This window comes from Conger conger, chromosome 2 (assembly GCF_963514075.1).
Source record: "Conger conger chromosome 2, fConCon1.1, whole genome shotgun sequence".
Classification (NCBI taxonomy): Eukaryota; Metazoa; Chordata; class Actinopteri; order Anguilliformes; family Congridae; genus Conger; species Conger conger.
In genome coordinates, this window is record NC_083761.1 from 9,170,719 (window position 1) to 9,192,762 (window position 22,044).

General features: G+C 46.0%; 1 protein-coding gene across 1 annotated transcript in view; it reads right to left on the reverse strand.

Moving 5' to 3' along the window:
- Positions 1–22,044, reverse strand: part of rims1b (regulating synaptic membrane exocytosis 1b) — a 106,226-nt gene that overhangs the window by 63,737 nt on the left and 20,445 nt on the right. Inside the window, exon 2 of the mRNA XM_061232927.1 lies at positions 6,988–7,201. Coding sequence (XP_061088911.1) covers positions 6,988–7,201 — 214 coding nt within the window. The remainder of the gene's footprint in view (positions 1–6,987; positions 7,202–22,044) is intronic.

Sequence of the window (22,044 nt, forward strand, 5' to 3'; positions counted from 1 at the left end):
AGAGAAGAAGAAGAGAGAGGGAGAGAGAGAGGAGAAGGAGAGGAGTGAGAAGTGTTAGTTGTTAATAGCAGAGCATAGGGGTCGATATCCGTTCCGCTAGCCGTGGCAATGATGGGGGGCGGTGACCGTGACAGGGAGGGTGCAGAGGGTCAGAGGTCACACACATGCACGGCCAAATGAGCACAACAGAGGTCATGCCACTGACACCACGACTACGGTTGCCGTCACGCTGGTCAGCCGACGGCAACGCAAACAGACAGATGAGGAAGTGTTCCGAGGTCCCGCTAACCCTCTGCGACTGGTGTGTGTCCGGAATGCTTAAAATCGCAGCCGACTTCAAAAGCCTCCTACAATCGAGGGTTCGCCTTGTTTTCTCTCTCTCTCTCTCTCTCTCTGGCTCTCTAAAAAACAACCCATATCCTATAACAAGGCATGTGCTATACGTTTTGGAAAGTAGTTTATGTATTCTGTATTCAACTGTGGTCGGCCACGCCTAATTACTTGTTACTTGGTAAACGTAAAATGGACCCCCACCCCCTCCCACAAAAACAAGAGAATGCGGGGTAATAATAAATAATAATTACATAATAAGCAACACTTTCATCTCTGGGCCATGTGAACAAGTGCAGAGTTCCTTTGGCAGTTGGGAAATATGTAAACAATGGGAAGCAGATAAATAATAAGCTAACAAAGGCTAGCTAATACAAATCAGTGCCGACAACAACCGAATACCGACACGAGAACAATGCGTGGGGCGAAGCGCAAACAACGAAGGAGACTTATTTACATGATAAAACAAAGCGCATGCTTCCTAATCCAATTATTCCAGGACGCTGATGGACCCCGACAGAGCTGCTGCAGGACTCCGCCAGGGCTAATGGAAAACTGGCAAGAAACATTCCCCCGACTGTCAGAGACCAAAAAAAAAACCCCACCCAGACGGACATAGGGCCCGGCGTTTGCATTCTGGGAAGAACACGCGAAACCCGACCGCGTAGTTAGTCAAGTGCATAATTCCTGTTTACTTTTAACCTTTTCGTACGAGGAAACTCATAAATGAACACTGTCTCTGGTTACTTGCGTTTTGTTGTTTCTGAAATAGCCATAACGACATTTCCTGTAATAGTCCATGACAACCGCACAGCCATTGTTCGGCTGCTGTAAGTTACACAAATTTGTATTCCATTTGAACGTGTTACATCTTAAACGGCTTTCAAGTGCGTGTCTTGTAGATTTTTGCTTGATACTTAATTTAGTATTATTAATATTTCATGTTTTTTGCGAGTTGCCCTGGATAAATCTTGAATGGAAATGGTTGTGGAAAACCTCTCGCTCCATGAATCGAGATTCCTCAGTGCCCACAAGCTTAAATGATTCATTTATCTTTCCAGAGATCTGTTGGAAGTGGAAAGGTATGCAAAATTAATAAAGGAGATATGCGTTCCATTTAAAAAAAATCTTATTATAACTGTGTTATTACACTGTAATATGCAAATAAAAACCTATGTTTTTATTAGCTTACTGGTAGGCTACACATTGGATTTATCCTATGGAATTACACTAGTTAAACCTGACTAAACTCCTGAATCTTATCTACATCCCTGAACAGCAATATGAAATGGACGCCCAAAAACTCAAGCCCTGTTGCCAAATTACAAAAGCCTTATACATAGTGAGAAAAGTGTAAAATTACAGTGCATTCGCACACCAGTTGTGTAGTTGTGAAAATTTACGTTTTCCCATTCTTGTAATTCTGATTTTCTATTTATCTTCTTCCATTGTTATTACGACAGTGATGGTGAGGCATATCAGTCATTTTAATAACTTGATTATAAGCATTTTGATTTTGTATTATATTATCCATTAACCTTTATTTTTGCAGTTTACAGAGTTAGTTGACTGAGCGTACTTGCTCTTTTACAGCAACACCCTGTTAATGACCCCTCCTGCTCATTCAGTATTTTTTCACATTGAGAGTGATCACTGTGTGGAATAGCTTGCTAGGTCATGTAGTGGAGGCATAAACTCTGGGGGTTTTCAAGACCAGACTAGTTTTTAGGCAAACTAAGCATTAGATATACTTTAATGGTAGGGAATTGTCCAGCTTTGTTCTGCTGAATGACCTGTTCTCATCATTATGTTACAGTATGTTATGTTATACTATGCTATTTCATGCTATGTTATGTTATCCTGTTATGTTATGATGTGCTGTGCTATGCTATGCTATGCTGTGCTGTGCTGTGCTATGCTATGCTATGTTATGTTATGTTATGTTATGTTATGTTATGTTATGCTATGCTATGCTATGCTGTGCTGTGCTATGCTGTGCTAGGCTAGGTTAAGCTATGCTGTCCTATGTTATGCTATGCTATGCTATGCTATGTTATGTTATCTTATGTTATATTATATTATATTATATTATATTATATTATATTATATTATATTATATTATATTATGCTATGCTATGTTATGTTATATTATGCTATACTAGTACTGAGCTTCCCTGAGTTGAGTCAAGCACAGCCCAGCACTCCTCCATGCTGCCCAGAGAGTGTGTCTGGGAGGGGCGGAACAGGGGCAGCTTGTGAGCAGCAGGACTGAGAAGCACCTCCGCCCCTCGCAGGGAGACGCAGCGGGAACGCAGCGTCAGGACGCTCTCGATACATAAGCCCTTTTTCCACAGCCGGGAGGGTGTTTGTGTGGAAACGTATGCCCATCGCGAGGTTCACGGAGGGGGCCAGGTCCTTCAGGAGCGAGACGTCACGGAACAACGCGACGTGAGGATTGGTCTTCGGTCAGACGTGGGCTTTGGTTACGAGATGGGCGTCCTTAATAAGTCTTTGGGAGCCGAGAGGGGATGGGGGTGTTGAACTGTGACCCTGGGTAATTAGCTCCATGTTACCTTTCCTCTGTCCCTCTGATGTGTTCTCGTAAGTCAGGCTAATCCACACTTCAAGGGCTCCCTTTGTGTTGACTCTCCTAGCCCGGGATCGTTACGAATCGACGCTAATTAGGGCGCGTGGGTTCAGCGGCAGCCGGCTCAAAGGGGAGCGGTCGTTAAATATCGAGCTCTAGGGGGTCGTCCCCGTTCTGAGGGGGTGTCCCGCAGAGCCCCTCCGCCCCCATCCCGGCCCCCTGAACTTGGATCCGGTCGGCAGGAATACACAGCCCTCCCCCCCTCCCCCCATACTACCTAATTAACCTTTCCCATCAGAGCTTCACTTAGGTCACTTTCACTCCACGTCCGTGTTTAACTTCAGAGCGAATACATCGTTATTCCCGCGTTCGCCGAGCAGCCCTCAGCCCTGCACTGACAACGCGCGTGACTCTGAAACTAAGATTCCCATCAGAACAGCAGATCTGAAATGTCAGATTCATATTTCTTCACAACATTTTTCAGTCCGTTTTAAAAATCCCAATAAGGTTTTGAAATGCCACAGAAATTTTGGCCTGTCAGAGCAGGATATACTACGGAATGTATCATGATTTTTATAGTCGTGAGTCATGAATATTTTTTCACCCGTTTTTTAATTTGCATATTGCCCAGCATAATATAAAACATTAAAACCCAGTTAAATATAAATTACACCGAAGCACATCCATAAAATTCATTTTAAAGAGCAACGGTTTCCTGTTTTTCTAAACCTATTATCCAAATACTTCCTTGGGATAATTAATTTCTGTGAAATGTATCAACATCACACAGACAGATATTTGGGTCAGAGAACCACCATTTGTAAGAAAATCATGCAACTTATTAATCAGTTGCAGATCATAGTGAAATACTTGAATGCACATGAATACAGTATATCTTATTGCATATATTGCATATGTGATGTTATAGTTATTTTCTAATATTTCCGTTATAAAAATGATTCAATCCAATCAAAGCTGCCCACATGTGTGAGATATGCTATGCTGATTAAGTTAAACAACATAAAACATAAAACTGTCTTGAAACATCATCAGTATGTCATAAGGCATTAGATGTCTCTTGCAGCATTTGAGTCAAAAAATATATGCTTGTAAACACAAGCATAGCTGTTGCCATTTATCACATTTGAAACTGCGCTTTTGGTGTTTTGAAGGCGTTTTGGTTCGCAGAAATGTTCATTGAAATGTTTGTCTTTTAACTGTGTAAAGCCTGCAGTTTCAGGATGTTAATTAAAGCATTAGCATTAAGAATGAGTGAAGGTGATTATTCAGATATTATTGCTTTCATTATTACGACACAATGAATATTGTTTCTCTTACAGCTGGTTGTCATTTGTAAAACGTTCAATGACATTTCCTATTTACATATGCATACCTTGGGAATAACTAGCTGGCTGTTTCCATTTCCCAGCTTTCTTGCATTAAAATGAAAGTATTCAAGGCTACAAGCAGTGACGCATATACTCTATATCAGCAAGGATCCAAATCGAAACAATTTTGCGAAGGGTGGGTTAGGACATCACTTGCAGGTGTCAAGTTGACGATCAACAAGAGAGTGGATCGATAGAGTGGCAGATTGTTTTGTTAACAGATTTTAAAGTAGAATAACCTTTAACCGTGATACGTCACTAAGCCAATGTGAAAGACACCTGGAGTAGATCGTTGTGCCTTATCACTTGGGTGTCCTGGCTGGACCCAGGGTTTATTCAGGTTCTGAATTGCTGCGGTTCTGGGCTGGTTGACCGTGTCTAATACTGCACTGTGAGAGTTTATTTAACACTGAACATTTTAGTGTGCTAATTTCCCCTGTCCTGAGCCGTGCCTTGCTTAGCTGAGTCAGCAGGTCTGCACAAGACCGAGCTGCCAGCGGCACCACTGACTGGTCCGGGACCTCCATAGGAGAGGGGCAGAGAGAGAGAGAGAGAGAGAGAAGGAGAGAGGGAAAGAGAGAGGGAGAGAGAAAGTAAGATGGAGAGAGAGGGAGGCAGAGAGAGGGAGAGAGAGAGGGAGGCAGAGAGATGGAGAGGGAGGCAGAGAGAGGGAGAGAGAGGGAGGCAGAGAGGGAGAGAGACAGAGAGAGAGAGGGATGACAAGAGAGAGGGAGGCAGAGAGAGAGGGAGGCAGACAGAGGGAGAGAGATACAGAGAGAGAGAGAGGGATGACAAGAGAGAGGGAGGCAGAGAGGGAGAGAGACAGAGAGAGAGAGGGATGACAAGAGAGAGGGAGGCAGAGAGAGAGGGAGGCAGACAGAGGGAGAGAGATACAGAGAGAGAGAGAGAGGGAGGCAGAGAAAGGGAGAGAGATACAGAGAGAGAGAGAGATGTGATGGAGAGAGAGCTGGAGTAAAGCCCCTGACATGCGACTATCGCCATTTCCTGCCCCCCGAGGCTGGAGACGGGCCTGAAGCTGGCGGGAGCGCTGAGAGTCGCCGAGCACTGTGACCCGGTCACACCGAGGTTACCGAGGTTACCGCCAGACCCGCCAGCCTCTCAGAGTCCCACCGCAGGACTAGCTCTGAGCTAATTGCGTGCTGAATGAGTGTGTGTGCGTGTGTGTGTGTGTGTGTGTGTGTGTGTGTGGTTTGAATCACTTTCACGCCCTTTCAGGGGATTTGCACGGAACTTGAACTGAGAGCAGTGCAGAAGTTTCCTCCGGGTTAGATCACGCACAGCTGGATGGCAGCAGAAGGCCTTATTTCCCCACATATTCCCTTCGACGGAGCAGCTGCAAGCTAAAGCTCAAGGTGCTCGTCCATTTTTACTCCACTCTTGACCGAGACCGCCCTTGAAACAACATAAACGATCGAATTAAATATAGAACTGCATATACGTCTACTGACATTTACACTGACAGCGCCGTCCCAGATAAGCTCATTTCCACCGAGGGGAACGCGTGGTTTCTGTTGCACGCCGGACCTAGGCCCCCCTTGACACAACCTAAATTGTTTCATTAAATATAGCGCTGTGTAAATGCGGGAGTGTTGTCCTAGATACGACGGCGTCCGCTGACGGGCTGTATGATGCGATGTGGCGATGAACACGTGACAAAGTGACATGCTGAACAAACAGAGACACTGTCGCCATGCACACTCTGTCAAACCAAACGGCCTGACCAGAACCCTTCACAGCACGGGACAGGATACGACAGCAAAACAAGGTGGAAAATTTGGGGAGTTGGTCACAGGGAGGTGGGAGGGGGGTTTGTCTAACACTTTGGGAGGGTAACAGAAAAGGGTGGAGCAGGCTTCAAACTCGGTCCGAGGAGCCTATAGATGGTGGTTGATTTCACTTCAACCAGAACAGAGTTGTAAGAACTCGTTAACAGCTCTTATTGAGACACTTAATGTCTGTTGAAGGACTTTCACTTTTAGGGCCGCATTATATGTGAAATATAGAAGCTATGCGAGTCACTAAGGACAAACATCCCATAGTTACATCTCCAGACTTTTAACCGATCAGACAATTTTTTTATCTTTTTATCTGTAATGTGTCCCTTGGAAGGAGGTTACATTTTTGGCATTGATTCAATTATGAAGTTATAGACTAGCAGGTGAATTCAGTGGACACTCAACAAACACTGAACCATGTCTGGAAAATGATTAGATCCTGCATAGAGTTACACTAAAAACAGATCTAAGGAAATTGTCTAGGAAATATTATATGATATATATCATAAAGAGTAACTAACCTCCAGTATGGCTGTAGTAAAGACCATACAACAAAACATTGAGTATAAAACATGGGTGCATTTAACTCTCAAAGAGTAGATTTGATCCCTCTTCAAATCACATCAACAATGTTATGGGTAAATGAGCACCTAACATTGCTGTTTACAGGAAGTACATGTATTGATTGGTTGTACATTTTCCTCTTAACAGCTACTCTCTTGATCCTTTAAGCTCATTAAAACCAAGCGTTTGGTTGAGTTCTTAAGTTCCGGTGGCACCCCAGGACCGAGTTTGAGACCCCCTCAGAGGTAAAGGACGGGGGTAAGAGGGGGGTGGGTAGACGGGGTAGAGGGGGGGGGGGGGGGAGGAACAGCGGAGGTCTCACGTTATTGGAGCGCAGGGAGACACGCCCTCCGCACCGGGCGCAGAACTTGGTCTGGCAGTAGGAGCAGAGGTGGCCGCAGCCGTCGGCGAACTTGGTCTTGCGGCAGATCCCGCAGGTGGGGGTGTCGTCCTTGTGCTGTCCCGGGGGGCGGCGGGTCTCCACCCCGATGCGCTGCACCTGCTCCTTGTAGCTCTCGAACTGCTGGTGCAGCCTTCTGAAAGCCAGGGGGGACGGCCATAAGTCACCCACAAAAACACACCCCGCCCCGCTGATATAATGCCCAATAATCACACGTACCACTGCTAGGGTTGTGCTTGTAGTTCACCGTCGCAGAGGAGCGAGGCAGGTGAAAAACCGAGGCGAGATATTAATGAGATCACTGCACATAAATAACCATGGCTTTAGAAAGCATAAAACACGGGCCTGATTTATATAATTCCCTTATTGATATGTAGCCCGGTCAGGGTTGAATATGCATGCACAAACTGTAAATTCAAAACAGTACAGGTCCTGGGCTAACAAAAGAACACTTGTTGTTACCAATGATGTAATATTTGCTGTTGGGAAGGAACATTTAAACTCAATTCAAATGGCTCCTTTTCAGAGTCAGTGTTCTGATATTCACGCATGCAACATAAGGAAATTCAGCTCCCCGTATAAACCCAGCTACATGCTTTTGCGTCCTTTGAGACCGGTTTCCCATTCATTTTCTGGCTTGGCACCGTGGCAGACTGAGGGGCGGAGTCTTGCTGATGTCACAGATTATGGGGCTAATGGAAAACTCAATGGCACACGAGTGCATCTGCCACAGCCTGCGCCCTGAGCACGTGCCCTGCCAAAGGCCTGATTGGTCAGTGTCCGGGAGGGTTGGAAGCAAACGCAGCGAATCCCCCAATGGTCTGGCACAAGCCCCAATTCCCCGCCGTCAAATGAATCGCCTACCAGCAGTGAGACAGTTTCCTGTTCATCATTCCACCTGAATGCGGTTATACGCCTGAGCGTCGGACTGAGAAGAGCGGAAAGGGCCGCCTTACAAAAGACAACCCGTTATCAGCAAAAATTAAAGACAATTTAAAATGTATTTAATAGAAAAGGCAAATATTATGAATCTATGAGATGTACATAAACCTTACATTAAGGGAATCTGTATTCATGAAATATACAGACACATTTGTGCTTATTTATCATTCTACAAAAACTCAATTTTCTGGAATTATTTTTGGTAAATAAATGCCACAGTCTTCGGACCAAATGGAGAGCACAGTACAGCCACGTCTCCGTAGAGGAGCAGTCGGTGTATGAAGGACAGACATTGGTACTTTCTCATGGGAAAACTAGCGCTCCCTCTCAAACGGTATAAAGATCCCTGCTGATTTCACAGCTTCTACGGGGGGCCCTGGGGCTGAAGGCAGCCTGAGGTAACTGCCTGTAATGCATTTCACTCTGATCCTAACAAAGCACACCTCGTTCCGCAGCCAGAGATCTCAATGAGCTGCTAATTAGACACGAGTGTGCCAAAGTAGGGTTGAAATAGAAAACAACAGGTACAGGGTCGGGCAGCCAAGATCCATAGTTTACAACAATTTTAGACAATAGGAGATTTGACCTTTTTTGGTAAACCTGCAGGAGATCAAAAAAGTGAACTACAATAGATATTTCAGGTTGAGTAGATGGACTGAATAACCTGTTTATTTTGTCTTATTAATTAGGTAGGTACAGGTAAAGTAATAGGTAGGTAGAGGACTGCCATTGTCTACCATAACTGCTGTCATCGTCAGCTCCAGTGTGCCACACCCCCATCACAGTGTAAGAAAGGTCATTGGGTCACGGGGGGGTCATCAGCTGAGTTTGGCGTCACAGAGAACATCCTCCCATCACTTTTCATCACTTCCTTTCTGCACAGGAAGCTGCTCCTGGAATGAGGCGGTTGTGTAAGAACGCCTCAGGTTTCATCTGAGATCTCATTCAGACGGATATTACCAGCACATTCATCGCAATTAAGAAAGCAAGGTGAAACATTTTAATGAATTCATGAAATGGACTGCTATATAAAAGTGAGACATATCTATAATTTAAACCCCAAAATATCACCCCCACCCCCCCTCCCTCCAATTCTCCACATCCTCCCAACACACAACACGCTTTTTGGAACAGAAATGCGTACGTCTTTTGTGAAATGCAAATGAGACAATGTGTCTCTGCCATCGTTTTCCAAACAAACTCGCAGAGGAATAGCACATTAGCATAAAGTTTCTCACAATGAAGGGAGTCTCTGTAATTAGCCACGTAGCTGTGGACACAGGGTAGCTCCACCGAGCCCCAAGGCTTATCCGTACAGAGGAGAAAGAGCCGGAAACATCGCCTTGATGGCTGGCAGGCTTGAAGATGAGGCTACGTAGTACGATATGAGCTCCTGTCAGTCAAGGCCCTGGAATCATGTTAACTTACCCCACCCCCACCCACCACACCCCTGTGTGTATATGTGTGTGTGTGTGTGTGTGTGTGTGTTGCAATCACTAGATCATCCATCAGGATCTGTTAAGGCCGTCCCCAGATGTTTCCATCTCGACAGGGGGCGGTTAATTCACGAAGGGCGTCAAGCGGCGAACGTTCGTCGCCGTCGAAGCCGTCTCCCCCGACGATGGCATGAGACGGACGCTGCCGACTCAGCGTGTTCCACGCGCTCTGCGTGACTGCACACGCCAAACGCACACGTCTCGTTTCCACAGCGCGGATAAACATCCTGCATGTAGCAGCACGTCTCTCCCTGTCGAGCAGAGATATACGCTCGCCAACTCCGACGGGCACATTCATCATTAGCATTATGTAAGACCTTCAGAAGAATGCCACGATGATTTAGCAATGGTATAATCATTTGCTTATCAGCATTGACTGCAATAGAGCGCACTATGCCATGATCTATGTCCAACCTGGGTTTACCATGACTCGCCCTCTTATGCTTATTAAGAATGAATTATTTCTTCGAAGTGGCCAAATGGTCCAATTTTATAACATGGGACAAATACGTAATCGTTTTAGATTCAAATACTTTTCTCTTACTGAGAGCTTGTCTGGTGTATTCCACCTTCTGGTCCTCTTGGTTGGCTCAATTGCACTTTCTACAGCACAGAAAGTACTGTATTTGAATCCTAAACACATATTACATCCCTTTTCAATTACATATTGGACCCAGGTCTGTTACCATTGCATGGTTAAATAAAAATATCACTTTGTCATTTGAGCATAAGTAAGGATATGAGATTTCATTCTGTACTTGTATATGTTCACTCCATTCTGACTCCAACTTAAGCCAGTAACATTTCAGAGTGTGTAGCTTCATTCAGGGTGTTCTCCATGACATGAACTCCCAATGTTCACCGTGCCCAAAAGTTTTTTTGCTTTTTTTAAAGGTTTCCTGATGCTATTAAAATGGGACTCACGCTGCAATTACAATATGAATCTGGGAGGTACTGCGCCAGGCCCTTGAAAGATTACAGGATGCGTTCGCTCGCTGGTCTTGTGAACCACACACATCATGTTTCGAGCTTTCTGATGCCACCCACGTCCCTCTTCCCACCAGGTCCCGTCCCTACCCACAATGCCCAGCTGCTCCCCCGGCGCCGGAGCCCAGGCCCGCTCTTAATTAAGCTTTAAGAAGAAGCCGCTAATTTCCGTCTCGCTCCGTTCCGCTCGCTCCGCGCCTTAACGAGCCTTTCACAGACGGGGCCGGAGTGAAAGAGGAATCACCAGGTTCTCCCGTACGGTCCCCCTCCACATTCCCACTGTGTTCCCACAGCTGCAGAATACCACAATCACTGGGGGGGGGGGTAATCGGGGGAAAGTATTTTGACGTGTCAGGACTTTAAAATGATGAGTTTACATTGAGCTCGTGGTAACGACCTTCTTTAAGGAGCTCGGGAGGCATATCAGCCGTAATGCTCACGTAACAGAACATGCAGGTCACCCGGAGTGGCTCCTGTCATCAACAGTCAACAGACCCCGCCTCAAACGTTTTCCTCCTCCAACGGTAATATGGAGGAAGGTGGGCTGAGGTGATGGGGTCAGAGAGACATTGTACCCTTTGAATTTGCATTTGTCTCGGTACTGCACTTCCAGAAGTAGTCCTTCTCTTGGTATGGTAGTTACAGACTTGGCCTATCGCACAGGACTTATGCTTATAGCCTTACAACCAATCATGAATTGTACCTTATCTGACCAATCCGGTTATTTGTTCCATGACCTTGACATGCATTGTTTTGCACTGTGCATGAATTTTATCCGTCTAGTGACTATGATGCGTTGTCATGTTATGTAGCTACGCTGTAAAGTGTTGTTTAAACTCTAACAAGAGTTGATGTGAGTCTAATAGGCATTAAAACTGTCAAAGAAATTAACACAACAACATTACAGCATATCCCTCAGGCATAGCCTAAGAAACAGGAACAAACTGTTCCCTTTGCCAACAAACAAACTGCAGGAAAATTAAATTCAAAGTTAGGTTTGGGATCCTTATTGAATTCTGATTTGTGGAGCGTTCTCAAAAAATGCAAGAAATCTATCTTGCCACAAAACATCTATTTAAATCTCCTTGTGTTTAAGAATGAAATAGGGATGTTTGCCTGCTGTCGGCAGTACTTAGAGATATGCTGTTCATACATATGCCGTATGGACATGGAAAGCAGGAGAAATGGGTGCTTTTGAACACACCTCCTTTCCCAAAAACGAGTGCGAGTCTGGGACCCATGACTCAGCTTTCCAAGCCAGCCCGCCCGCCCCCTCCACCCCGAATCTGACCTGAAATAACAGCAGAAATAGGCTTCTCCACAACCCCCTCTTCAAACACAACCACACGTCCCAGAAGTGCTAACAGACGAAGAAACAGCCGACAAACAAGAGGTGTGTTGTAAGAGCGAAATGGAAGCCATTCTTTTTTTATATTTTTGAAAGGTGTGGTTGCGCAAACCGACGCTGACACCCCAGCGGTTTGGCGGTTTAAATTAAGCGGAGGAATGCCGTATGTTACACGTCCTCCGACGGCCCCGGCGTGGTGGGATCCTCCCGAAAAAAAACCTCAGGTTCACCGCCTCCGCCGCCTGCTCATCGCTCACTGCCTTCACACCCCTAAACTACCTCCCGCGACCGCCTTCCCCCTCCCAGCTCCTCGGAATATCATAACAGGTTCACGGCATTCCCCCCCCCCCCGGCCTGTCCGCAGCACAATTCCATCCCAAAAGGAGCAGGAGCCTGGATCAGACCAGGACTTGCCCGTGTGCAACCTCCAATGTCTCAAAAAGATATTTTCAATATAAAACATGGGGATGAAGACTCTCTCTCTCTCTCTTTCTGTTCCATGGTGCTGCAACCCTTATCGCATATCCTTCTACATAACATGTAGAAGCATTTGCATCAAAGATTTTCAGGCACCTGAAGATGATATTCATTGGCCCTTCAGTTGGCTGTTTCATTAATAATGTAAATATGGAACCATATAAGATATACATTACATTACATTACATTATTGGCATTTGGCAGACGCTCTTATCCAGAGCGACATACAACAAAGTGAGAGTGACGTACAACGAAGTGCAATACACTGCATATACCCTGAGACATAATGTCTAAGACGTATAGACCAAACACAAATGTCATGAGAATGAAACAAAACAGTCGGAAATCACCTGGGACGCAAAGACGTGGCCATGTCCTCTTGTTTCTACCAGTCAGCGCCCTCGGCTTGTATATTAATCCTAGATCCACAATGGGAACATAACGCTCACGTCTTATGTCGAAGTCCACGAGGAGAAAGGTTTTTCCGACGCGATTTTCCTGTCCGCACGGTGCGGAGGACGGACAGCAGACTGCGGCCCAGGGAAGCTGGAACGCAACGTTCCCTCGGAAGAGCTTGGCAAACGCAACATATTCCGGGATTAGACCATCCATCCAAGGACTCATGGGTGACACATACACGGATGAAAATGACGCCGGAGAAGATTATTATACTCATAGCTTTCTTGCCACGTTTTTAAAACCGAGCTAATTAGCACCTGCCAGTCAGAAAAATAACATTGACACCTGTCAGCCGGTAAAATAACCAACCGGTGAAATAAAAATCACAGTTGTCATAAAAAATGAACAACATTTATTCAATTTGTTATCATTATTTTATTCTTATTTTATACCAGAAACGATTACATTTAGAGCTAAGCAGAACACAGACATTCAGTGGTGTTTTCTTCAAGGTCCAAAGAAATAATAGATAAAAATGTGTCTCTCACGGTCCTGAGGACGAACGTCATAGATGTTTTCAGTCGCAGACTTTAGTAGAACTACACCTGCCAAACCAACAAGATCGCCTTTTACTTGCCAATTTCAACAGGTCATTTGCGTCAAGCAGTAGGTTTAAAGCAGATTAGTTGATTAGACTAAGCAGGGGACAATCCCCCCTGAATAAATGTGTGGTTAAGGGCCCAACGGCTGTGCGGATTTTATTGTGGTTACACTGAGGACTGAACCACCAACCTTCTGAAACCCAGTCAAACATCTTAGCCACTATGCTATAGGCTGAGCACTCTAAATAATAATAATAAAGAAATTATTACTTAGCTGCTCTGGTCCCACCAGAGGGGGCGCTGTTACTCAGAGACAACAGATCACAACGGCCGGCTGGAGGCCAGGTTACCATGGAAACACTCCCTGCTTCCTCCAGTGCTCCACTGGTTAATGGATAATAAACCACCAGCACTCCATACCCCATGGACTTGCAACAGTGCATTTCTACAAAATGGAGTTACTGCATAGGCACAGGTAAAGTAAGGTCATTTGGCTGAACAGCCTTTAATAAAGGATAAAGGAGACAAAACGCTTAATTTGTAGCCTCCTGCTCTACCCTCTTATTTCTTTCCTGACTTTTACGTACACACACACACACACACACACACACACACATGTACTTTCTCCATCTCTCCCTCTCACTCCCTCTCTCTCTCTCTCTGCCTTCTCTCTGATAATATTTTACCTTCTCTCTGACTCAGCAAACACCACCCCATCATAACATAAGAAGTCAAGGGAAGAAATGCTGGCCTGCCATATGAAAATGGCCTCGTTTCACTGATCGTCCCTCAGGGCTGGTGGTAACCTTAAGTACTCACTGTTTTCCCCTCTCGACGCTTCTTCCAGCGTCCTAAATTTCACTCAAACGGGATCGACTGCAAACTCCCCCGAGATCACGGAATTGGGCTGTGTTCCTCTAAGTTTCTAGGCTGCACACGTCACCCAAAACACATTAAAAATGTGGGAATGGGGGTCTCAGTGGTGCAGCCTGTTGAGCACCGACCACGGGCCCATTGCGAGCCGCGACGTCGGCGGTTCGAATCCGGCCGTCCGGCATTTGTTGCACGTCTTCCCCTCTCTCACTCCCACTCCTCCTGTCTCTCCACATTGTTCTATCCAATAAAGCTGAAAAAAACACTAAAAAATATCTTTAGAAAAAAAAAAAAATTTGGGAGAGGGCTCATTTGGTTAAGACCCCGCTTCCTCACTGTCTCAGACTGAATCCAGACCTTTCCAGACCTTACCAGTACAACTATAGCCCGTAGCTCCGCAGGGCAATGCACATTTGGTGATTGTGCTACAGGGCAGCGATAAGCTCCACACAGCTGTTGGGCCCTTGAGTAAGGCCCTTAACCCCACTCCAGGGGGAATTGTCTCCTGCTTAGTCTAATCAACTGTAAGTCACTTTAGACAAAAAGCAATGTAATGTGTCGCCCAAGGTATGGGAGGGTTGAGTTGTCTCAATTGGGCACCCATGGACTGCATGTCAAAGCCACATATGAAAGGTCTTCCTCTGACTCCACTCTATGCAAACTCAGCATAGGTGTGAATGTAAAAAGACTGGTGACACAACATGATTCAGCAGACAACCATGAGGATCTATACTCTCCCCAATTAGCAGTGGGGTTTGGGCACAAACGTGGCTGAGGACAGAGACAGTAAGAGCAGTTGTCTGGCATTCGGAGGGTTGCCGGTTTGAACCCCGGGGTGTATCGAAGTGTCCCTGAGCAAGACACCTAACCCCAAAATGCTCCTGATGAGCTGGTTGGTGCCTTGCTTGAGGGTGTGTATGAATGGGTGAATGAGAAGCATCAATTGTGCTGCAATATAAATGCACTATATAAATACCAACCATTTAATTCTAAATTAGGGTGAGAAATGGACAAGCTCCCTCATAAAAAATTAAAATGTGAGACTGCTGGCACGCTTCCCCCATGGTAAAGAAACGTCAGTCACCTGGATGCGCCCACAGAAAGCCAACTCGTTGTCTGATACAATAACCGCTGTCTCGTACAATAAGAAGCACCGTTCATAAAACAGCAGTAAAGCAGGACTTTTCATAAACGGCTGTGTCTGATTTAATTTTGACACTGAGACAGAATGGGAGACAGAACCACGTCTGCATACAGAGTGTGTGTACAGAGGCAGCCGCGGGGTTTAATGACGAGGGACCTGTGTTTGTAGCACGTTACAGACACTGTTCCCAGGTGGAAATACACTGTTGCCGTGTGCCTTTGTGCAAGGCTCTTGCTTCAGTATATGTCCACACTGCAAAAAAAAAGTCTTAACAAGTGTTTCAATCTTGCAATGAGACTTAAACTCTTATTTTCTTCTCTCATGTAAAAAATGCAGCTTGTTTGAAGATTTAAGTCTAAATATGAGACTACAATACTTGCTGAGACTGACTTCTTTTTTTGGTTCCTGGTTACAGCAGAAACCTCCTGGCAAGTGGGTCCTGAGGACTGGCGTTGAGAAACACTGCACTAAGGTGTACGTCTGCCCAAAATCCCGGAAAGCTCTCCACATCTCCCATCTTTTCAGGATTCAGGCGCTTAGCGTGTCACAGGATGAGCGGGGAACGCCGGAGAGCACAGGGATGCCCTCGTCGCTCCAGGCTTTGCACACAACCCCCCCCCCCCTCCCCTGGCCCCCGCCCTGTCCTCTAGGACCCCCCCCCCCCCTCCCTACATCTACTTTTCATTTCTTATTTTATCTCTTGTCGTCTCTGCACAACAACACCTCATTTCCATTACAAAAATGCATCAATTTAGCGGTTTAAATGCGTGAGACGGTGTTTAATGTGGTTCATGAAGACCCCCAGGGGAGCAAATTAAACCCAGGGAAAGCTTATGTAGACATTATACACAAGGCATCCAGAGAGGAGCGGTACTAGCACACCACAGGAGCAACAGCAACAATAACCGACATAGGGCCAGAACAATAGTAAACAGGCACAATGACAATGCCATATTATAAAGCTAAGCTAACTAGCTGCACCGCTAGTAATCATACCATGTTAGATAATCCTGTTTTGTATTAAGAACCAATGTGTTTCTATGGTTGGAGCAAGCTATGCAAATGCTTTTATGTAACACGCTTCCTAGACAGATAGGTATTCAGCGTAAGCAAACTAACAAAATATTGCTAACAAAAAAAAAGACAATTTGCTTTGACTCCTTCTGTCAAAAGCTATGCAAGGCATTTTCTGTCTTCCCTAAGTCAGGAAACGAGTTTATTTTATTCCTGAGTCACTTTGACTGGTGCTGCGTACCGCACACTTTCTCAACACACAGACTAAGCGAACAAGACAGGCTTAAAGCAAATTAGCAGGAAGCGCTGCAGCTTGCTCAGATGTTCAGACCCATTTAGGTCATCAGTTTCATCCTGTGAGATCTGCTTTTTGATAACAGATCAGCCTGGGTGAACCCAGGTTAGTTATTGTACTTCAATGCTCAACAATTCCGTGTTGAAAAAGCAACGCAATTTGCATTTTCATGACAATTGTGACAGAAACAAAAATGTAAAAACCATTGTGGACTCCTTAGATCATGCATACTATGCATTTTAACTGTTTAGTTAGTTTATTAGTAATCTAATATAGGCGGATACGTTTTTATACGCTTTTTATTGGTCAGAGCAGATCCCTTAGTTAGTGCATTCATGTTCAACGAAACACTCTTCTCGGGGGTGATACTTCATATTTATAGTTTCCATTAATCTGAAAAGGAATATCAACTCACATCCTTTTAGTCTAAATGAACAGGTGACCAACTGCAGGCATCTTAAAAGAAGAGCGCTATGTACGGTATTATTTTTAGACGCGGTTGCGGGACACCTCTCGCTGGAACGGGGAAAACCCCCGTTGCGCCAGGGGGATGTCCGAGGCGCGGCTTTTTGTGTCGCCCGAGGCTCGTTCTCTGGCTCTCCCGTGTCGCCGTCAGCCAGCCAGCCTCCCGGCCCACCGCGCGATGTTAATTAGCGGCGCTACGAATTCCTCGCCGGGAGGGAGGGAGCTCTATTTCCGTCTCGTCAGCTGATTCTGGGCTGACGCCTCGCGAAATGCTCTCTCGGTCGAACGAGAAAAGCGGGGCGGGCTCTGAATCGGTTCGCTGTTTGTGTCTGAGGCGACTGTGTCCAGGTGAGGGGCACGCACATCCCTGTACCAACGGGCGAGGAGACAAGTCCACAGCTGCGACGGTGTTGACTAAATGAATGGCCAGATAAGTAAATTGATTTCTTTCAGGAAATAAATGGATTTCATATTTACATTTCACATCCTGAAACCCTGCGTCCTTAGATGAGGACATTGAATTTTGGCTTCCTGGAACTCTATACAGCATTTGGTAAATGGTCTGCATATAGCACCTTTCTCCAAAGCGCTATATAATTGATGCTTCCCATTCACCCATTCACACACATACCAATGGTGATTGGCTGCCATTTACCAACCAGCCTCTGTCAGCCCTGCCCATGTTTTTATTACCCAAAACGCATATTTTGTAAAATAAATAAATAAATAAATAAAATGATGCACTGAGGCTGCTTTTTCTCCTGGGTCTCAGGAGGTTAAAGCTACAAACAAATATATAGCGATGCACATCCTACACAGACGCTACACACAGACCCACACACACATGCTGAAGCACAGGCCCCTTGCCCTGAGACAGCAGAGGAGCTTTCTTGGCTGCAGTTTTTTTTATTTTTTACTTATTATTTTGCTTACCACAGCATATGCCCACTTAAAAAGTCTGTGCACGGATTCCTACTCATCCTCTGGAAACGACCAAATAACATAAATAAGAATACTGCAAATAGATCCTATTTGTGAAATCAGAAATAGACTCCGACCAAGATAGACTCTGGTTCTGTTTGGTTAACGGGAGGCTTGAGTATTGATTTCGCATCAGGTGCTCTCTTTGGCTTATCGGCGGGGTACAGAGACAGAAAATGCGCAGGATTGTGGGCTGCATGAGCGAGGATCAGTCCTCCTGAAACGGACGGTCTGGGAAACACCCTTTCAGAACGCCGTCCGGGGGCCGGCGGAGAGACCTGACGAACGGCGGCTACACGCGCGTCGAGGCGATTCCGTTTCCCAGAATCCCCCTGCCGCTCGGTGGCAGATTAGACAGCAGGGCCTGAATAATGAATGAAGCGCCGGCCCGGATCGGGGAGGGGCAGTGCGTGGGCCGAGCCAGCGGACGAGGAGGCAGCTCTTTTCTGGGGCTGCTCGGAGCGCACGGGGGGGACGTTAGAGCGGAGGAGCCCCCTCCATCCTGTCATTCGCCTCAGAAACGGAGGTACAGTGGAGATATATCTTTGTTCTTTACGGAACAAAATTTGCCAAATGTACCTTGAAAGGTACGATAATGTTCCATCTGGGGACTAATGAGTACCCTTTACCAGCAACAAAAGGTACAAATTAGTTATGTTTTGCTGGCTAGGGGTAAAAAAATGTTCTGATAAAGTACCATCTGCAGTGACAAGTTTGTACCTTTATAGACACCTTTTTTCAGGGAGTTTAACACAAAAAGCCTCCTCTTGCTCCCTGTTACACAGTGGCACAGCGTGGGAAGTGCACCTCGGAGTGTGGGCTGTCTTAGTTTGGTTCCTTTTCTGTTGAGATTAAAGAAAAGGTAAGAGAGGAAGGAAACACAGTGGTGCTACTGTAATGATTTGCTGTACGCAGCAGAGATCAGTGGATATGGAGCTCCCCCAAATGCAGTTCTCCTTATCTGAGCCATCATTAAAGAGACCAGGTCCTTCTCAGACAACTTGTCACAGAGCTAATTTTGGAGACACGTCATCACAGAGTGTCTCGCACACCTCGTCACCTAGGCGACTCCCGCACAGTCAGTGACATCACAGGAGGGTTTCTCCTGGTGTGCTCAGCTCAGTCAAAAGCCAATTAAATGTATTTAAAAAAAAAAAAATTTACATCAAAGATAGCCCGTTGCTCTATGTTGGAGTCCTCCATGCTCAAAATGTCAAATCCCCAGCATGTAAAATGTTATATCACAATGTATGACTCAGCCAGACTACCTCTACTACTACTATTACCACTATTACTACTACTACTACTACTATTACTGCTACTACTACTACTATTACTGCTACTACTACTATTACTGCTACTACTACTACCACTACTACGACTACTACTGCTGCTATTACTAGTGCTACTGCTACTATTGTTATTACTACTACTGCTACTACTGCTGCTACTACTAGTGCTACTGCTACTATTGTTATTACAACTACTGCTACTACTGCTGCTACTACTAGTGCTACTGCTACTATTGTTATTACTACTACTGCTACTACTGCTGCTACGTATAGTGCTAACGTATAGTGCTACTGCCACTACTGTTATTACTACTACTACTGCTACTGCGACTGTTACTACTACTACTCAGACCACCGTATGCACTGCTCAATAACCGTCCATTCTTTCTAAGTCTGCTATCTCTAACCCTCCTCCTTTAAATGGAATAGTTCAAGTATTGCTACCAAATCGCTCATTATGTCCGTTAATTGTAGATTAGATAACGTATAGCCTAATTAGGGAGCTAACTAACCACAATGTACCACTGTATGCTGCAAAAGCATCATGGTGTTTGAGAGGCAAAGAATACATGATTTAATGTTTAAGATGATGACCTTCTGGAGTGAGGTGGTTCAGTGTCATTTTAGGCCTCATGCAGTGAAATGCTTAGACACAGACGAACTGTCAGTATTGATGTAAATCTTGGTGTAAATATAAAGCCCATGCCTGCTTGCATGGACTTGCTGTTCTGGAAACTTTTATTGAATTGTTTACTCGGGAGATTTGGTGTGAAGAGTTGAGACTTTCTCTCACACATTCCTTTTGTTTCCCCCCCCCCCGTAACTTTGGCAGTCGTGTCTCGTTCGCGCGCTCGGTTTTTGGTCCGAAGCGGGCCTCTCTCTGCCAAACACTGACAGTATCGTGTCCTAAAAGCAACTCCTCGCAGTCCCTCGCACGCAACTTATCACATTCCCACCTCCTGCTGCGGCTCATCGTTAGCGCCAGGCTGTCCCGGAACTCAGCACCACCGCTGTTTTACTGGAGCGCTAAAGAGATAGCGGCTCCCTCAGCCCGTTGCATCAGCACTGCTCCTGTAGGTCATTATTAATACTGTTCAGCTGCGGTTTTTCTGCAACAGGTCGTCACCGTCCCTTTATCCTACGACTCAACGGCTTGACGCAAACGCCTCTTACGCAGCTCAGCAATGACTCCTTTTTAATGCAGCTCGTCACCGACACCTTCTCCCTCAGCGCATTACAGCGCAATCGCCCTCTCGTCAAACATGTCCGGACACAGTCCCAATCACAAGGAGAGGATGTGATTTTGTAAACGTAATTTTCTCTCTCTCTCTCTCTCTGGAACTCTCTGCAGGTTCCTGTCAGTTCCTTCCAGAACCATCCGGTTGCAGTATGAGGCCCCGCCCTGATATGGCTCCTCACGAGCCCGTGACCAATCACAGCGCAGACAATCTCCCTGTATCAGAGAGTGCACACGCCCCCCTTCTCCCAGAGCCTCATGGGAACGACTCCCCTTTCCTGCACGGCCAATCACCTTCCGCCCTTGCTAATGCCTCAGAGCATCTCACAGAGTGTCAGACCGGAGAGATGGAGAGAGAGAGAGAGGAGGGAGAGGGAGAGAGGAGGAGAGAGATGGAGAGAGAGGAGGGAGAGAGAGAGAAATGGAGAGAGAGAAGAGGGTGAGAGAGGGAGAGAGGATGGAGAGAGAGGAGGGAGAGAGCGGGAGAGAGAGATGGAGGGCAAAGGAGGGAGGGGGTAGAGAGAGAGAATGAGGGGAGAGAGGGAGACATGGGAGAGAGAGAGGGGAGAAACAGGCAAAGGAGTGTAGGCCTTAAAAACCAGGAGACAGAAAAAGATGGAGAGATGGAGAGATGAGGAGAGCAAAAGAGAGGGAGAGGAGAGAGGGGAGGTAGAGCAAGAGAGAGAGAGGGAGAGAGAGAGGGAGAGGTGGGTGACAGCGGGGAGAAATGGGCCTTAAAATCCAGGAGACAGAGAGAGAGGGAAAGAGAGAGAGAGAGAGAGAGAAGCATCCAAATCGATCTATAAATACCCTGTAAAGTGTTGTGAGGAGCGGTAGGCCTGCAGGAGTGGAGGAACAAAGAGGGAGAAACAGGAGAGCTGATGGAGCCCCCTCCGAGACTCTCTCTGTTTTCTCCTTATCGCGGACGCTTGTGTTTTTACGCCTGTTAGTTCAGCTGCCTCCTCTCCGGCCCTGACTGGCCTGCGTACAGCCAGGTTTCTTCTTCTCTGATTTCGTCACAAGGTGAAGTTTTGTAACGGGCATGACGAGCTGAAGCAAGGCCATAGACTGTAAGAAAAGATGCAGACCCAGTGCCTGTTACGTCACCCACTGACTATCATGGGCTTGTGAATCGCGCTTTAAATCCACGAATGTCAAATTTACGGGCGTCGCCATGTTGTACAGTTTAGAGCCAGAGACTGCACAGTAGCGGCACTAAATGCAGCTCCTCCACTAAGCGTGTGAGAGAGAGTGACATAATCTGTCCCTGATTCGTTCACAAAGTATTACAGTACTGTCCTAATAACACAATATCTTAAAGAGAATTGGCATGTGAGGAGACATTAGATGACAGTCTTAAGCCAGACTCCTCAGGTCTGTCACAGCCAGCAGATCCAGTAACATTTTCAGGCTCCTCAACAGTCACT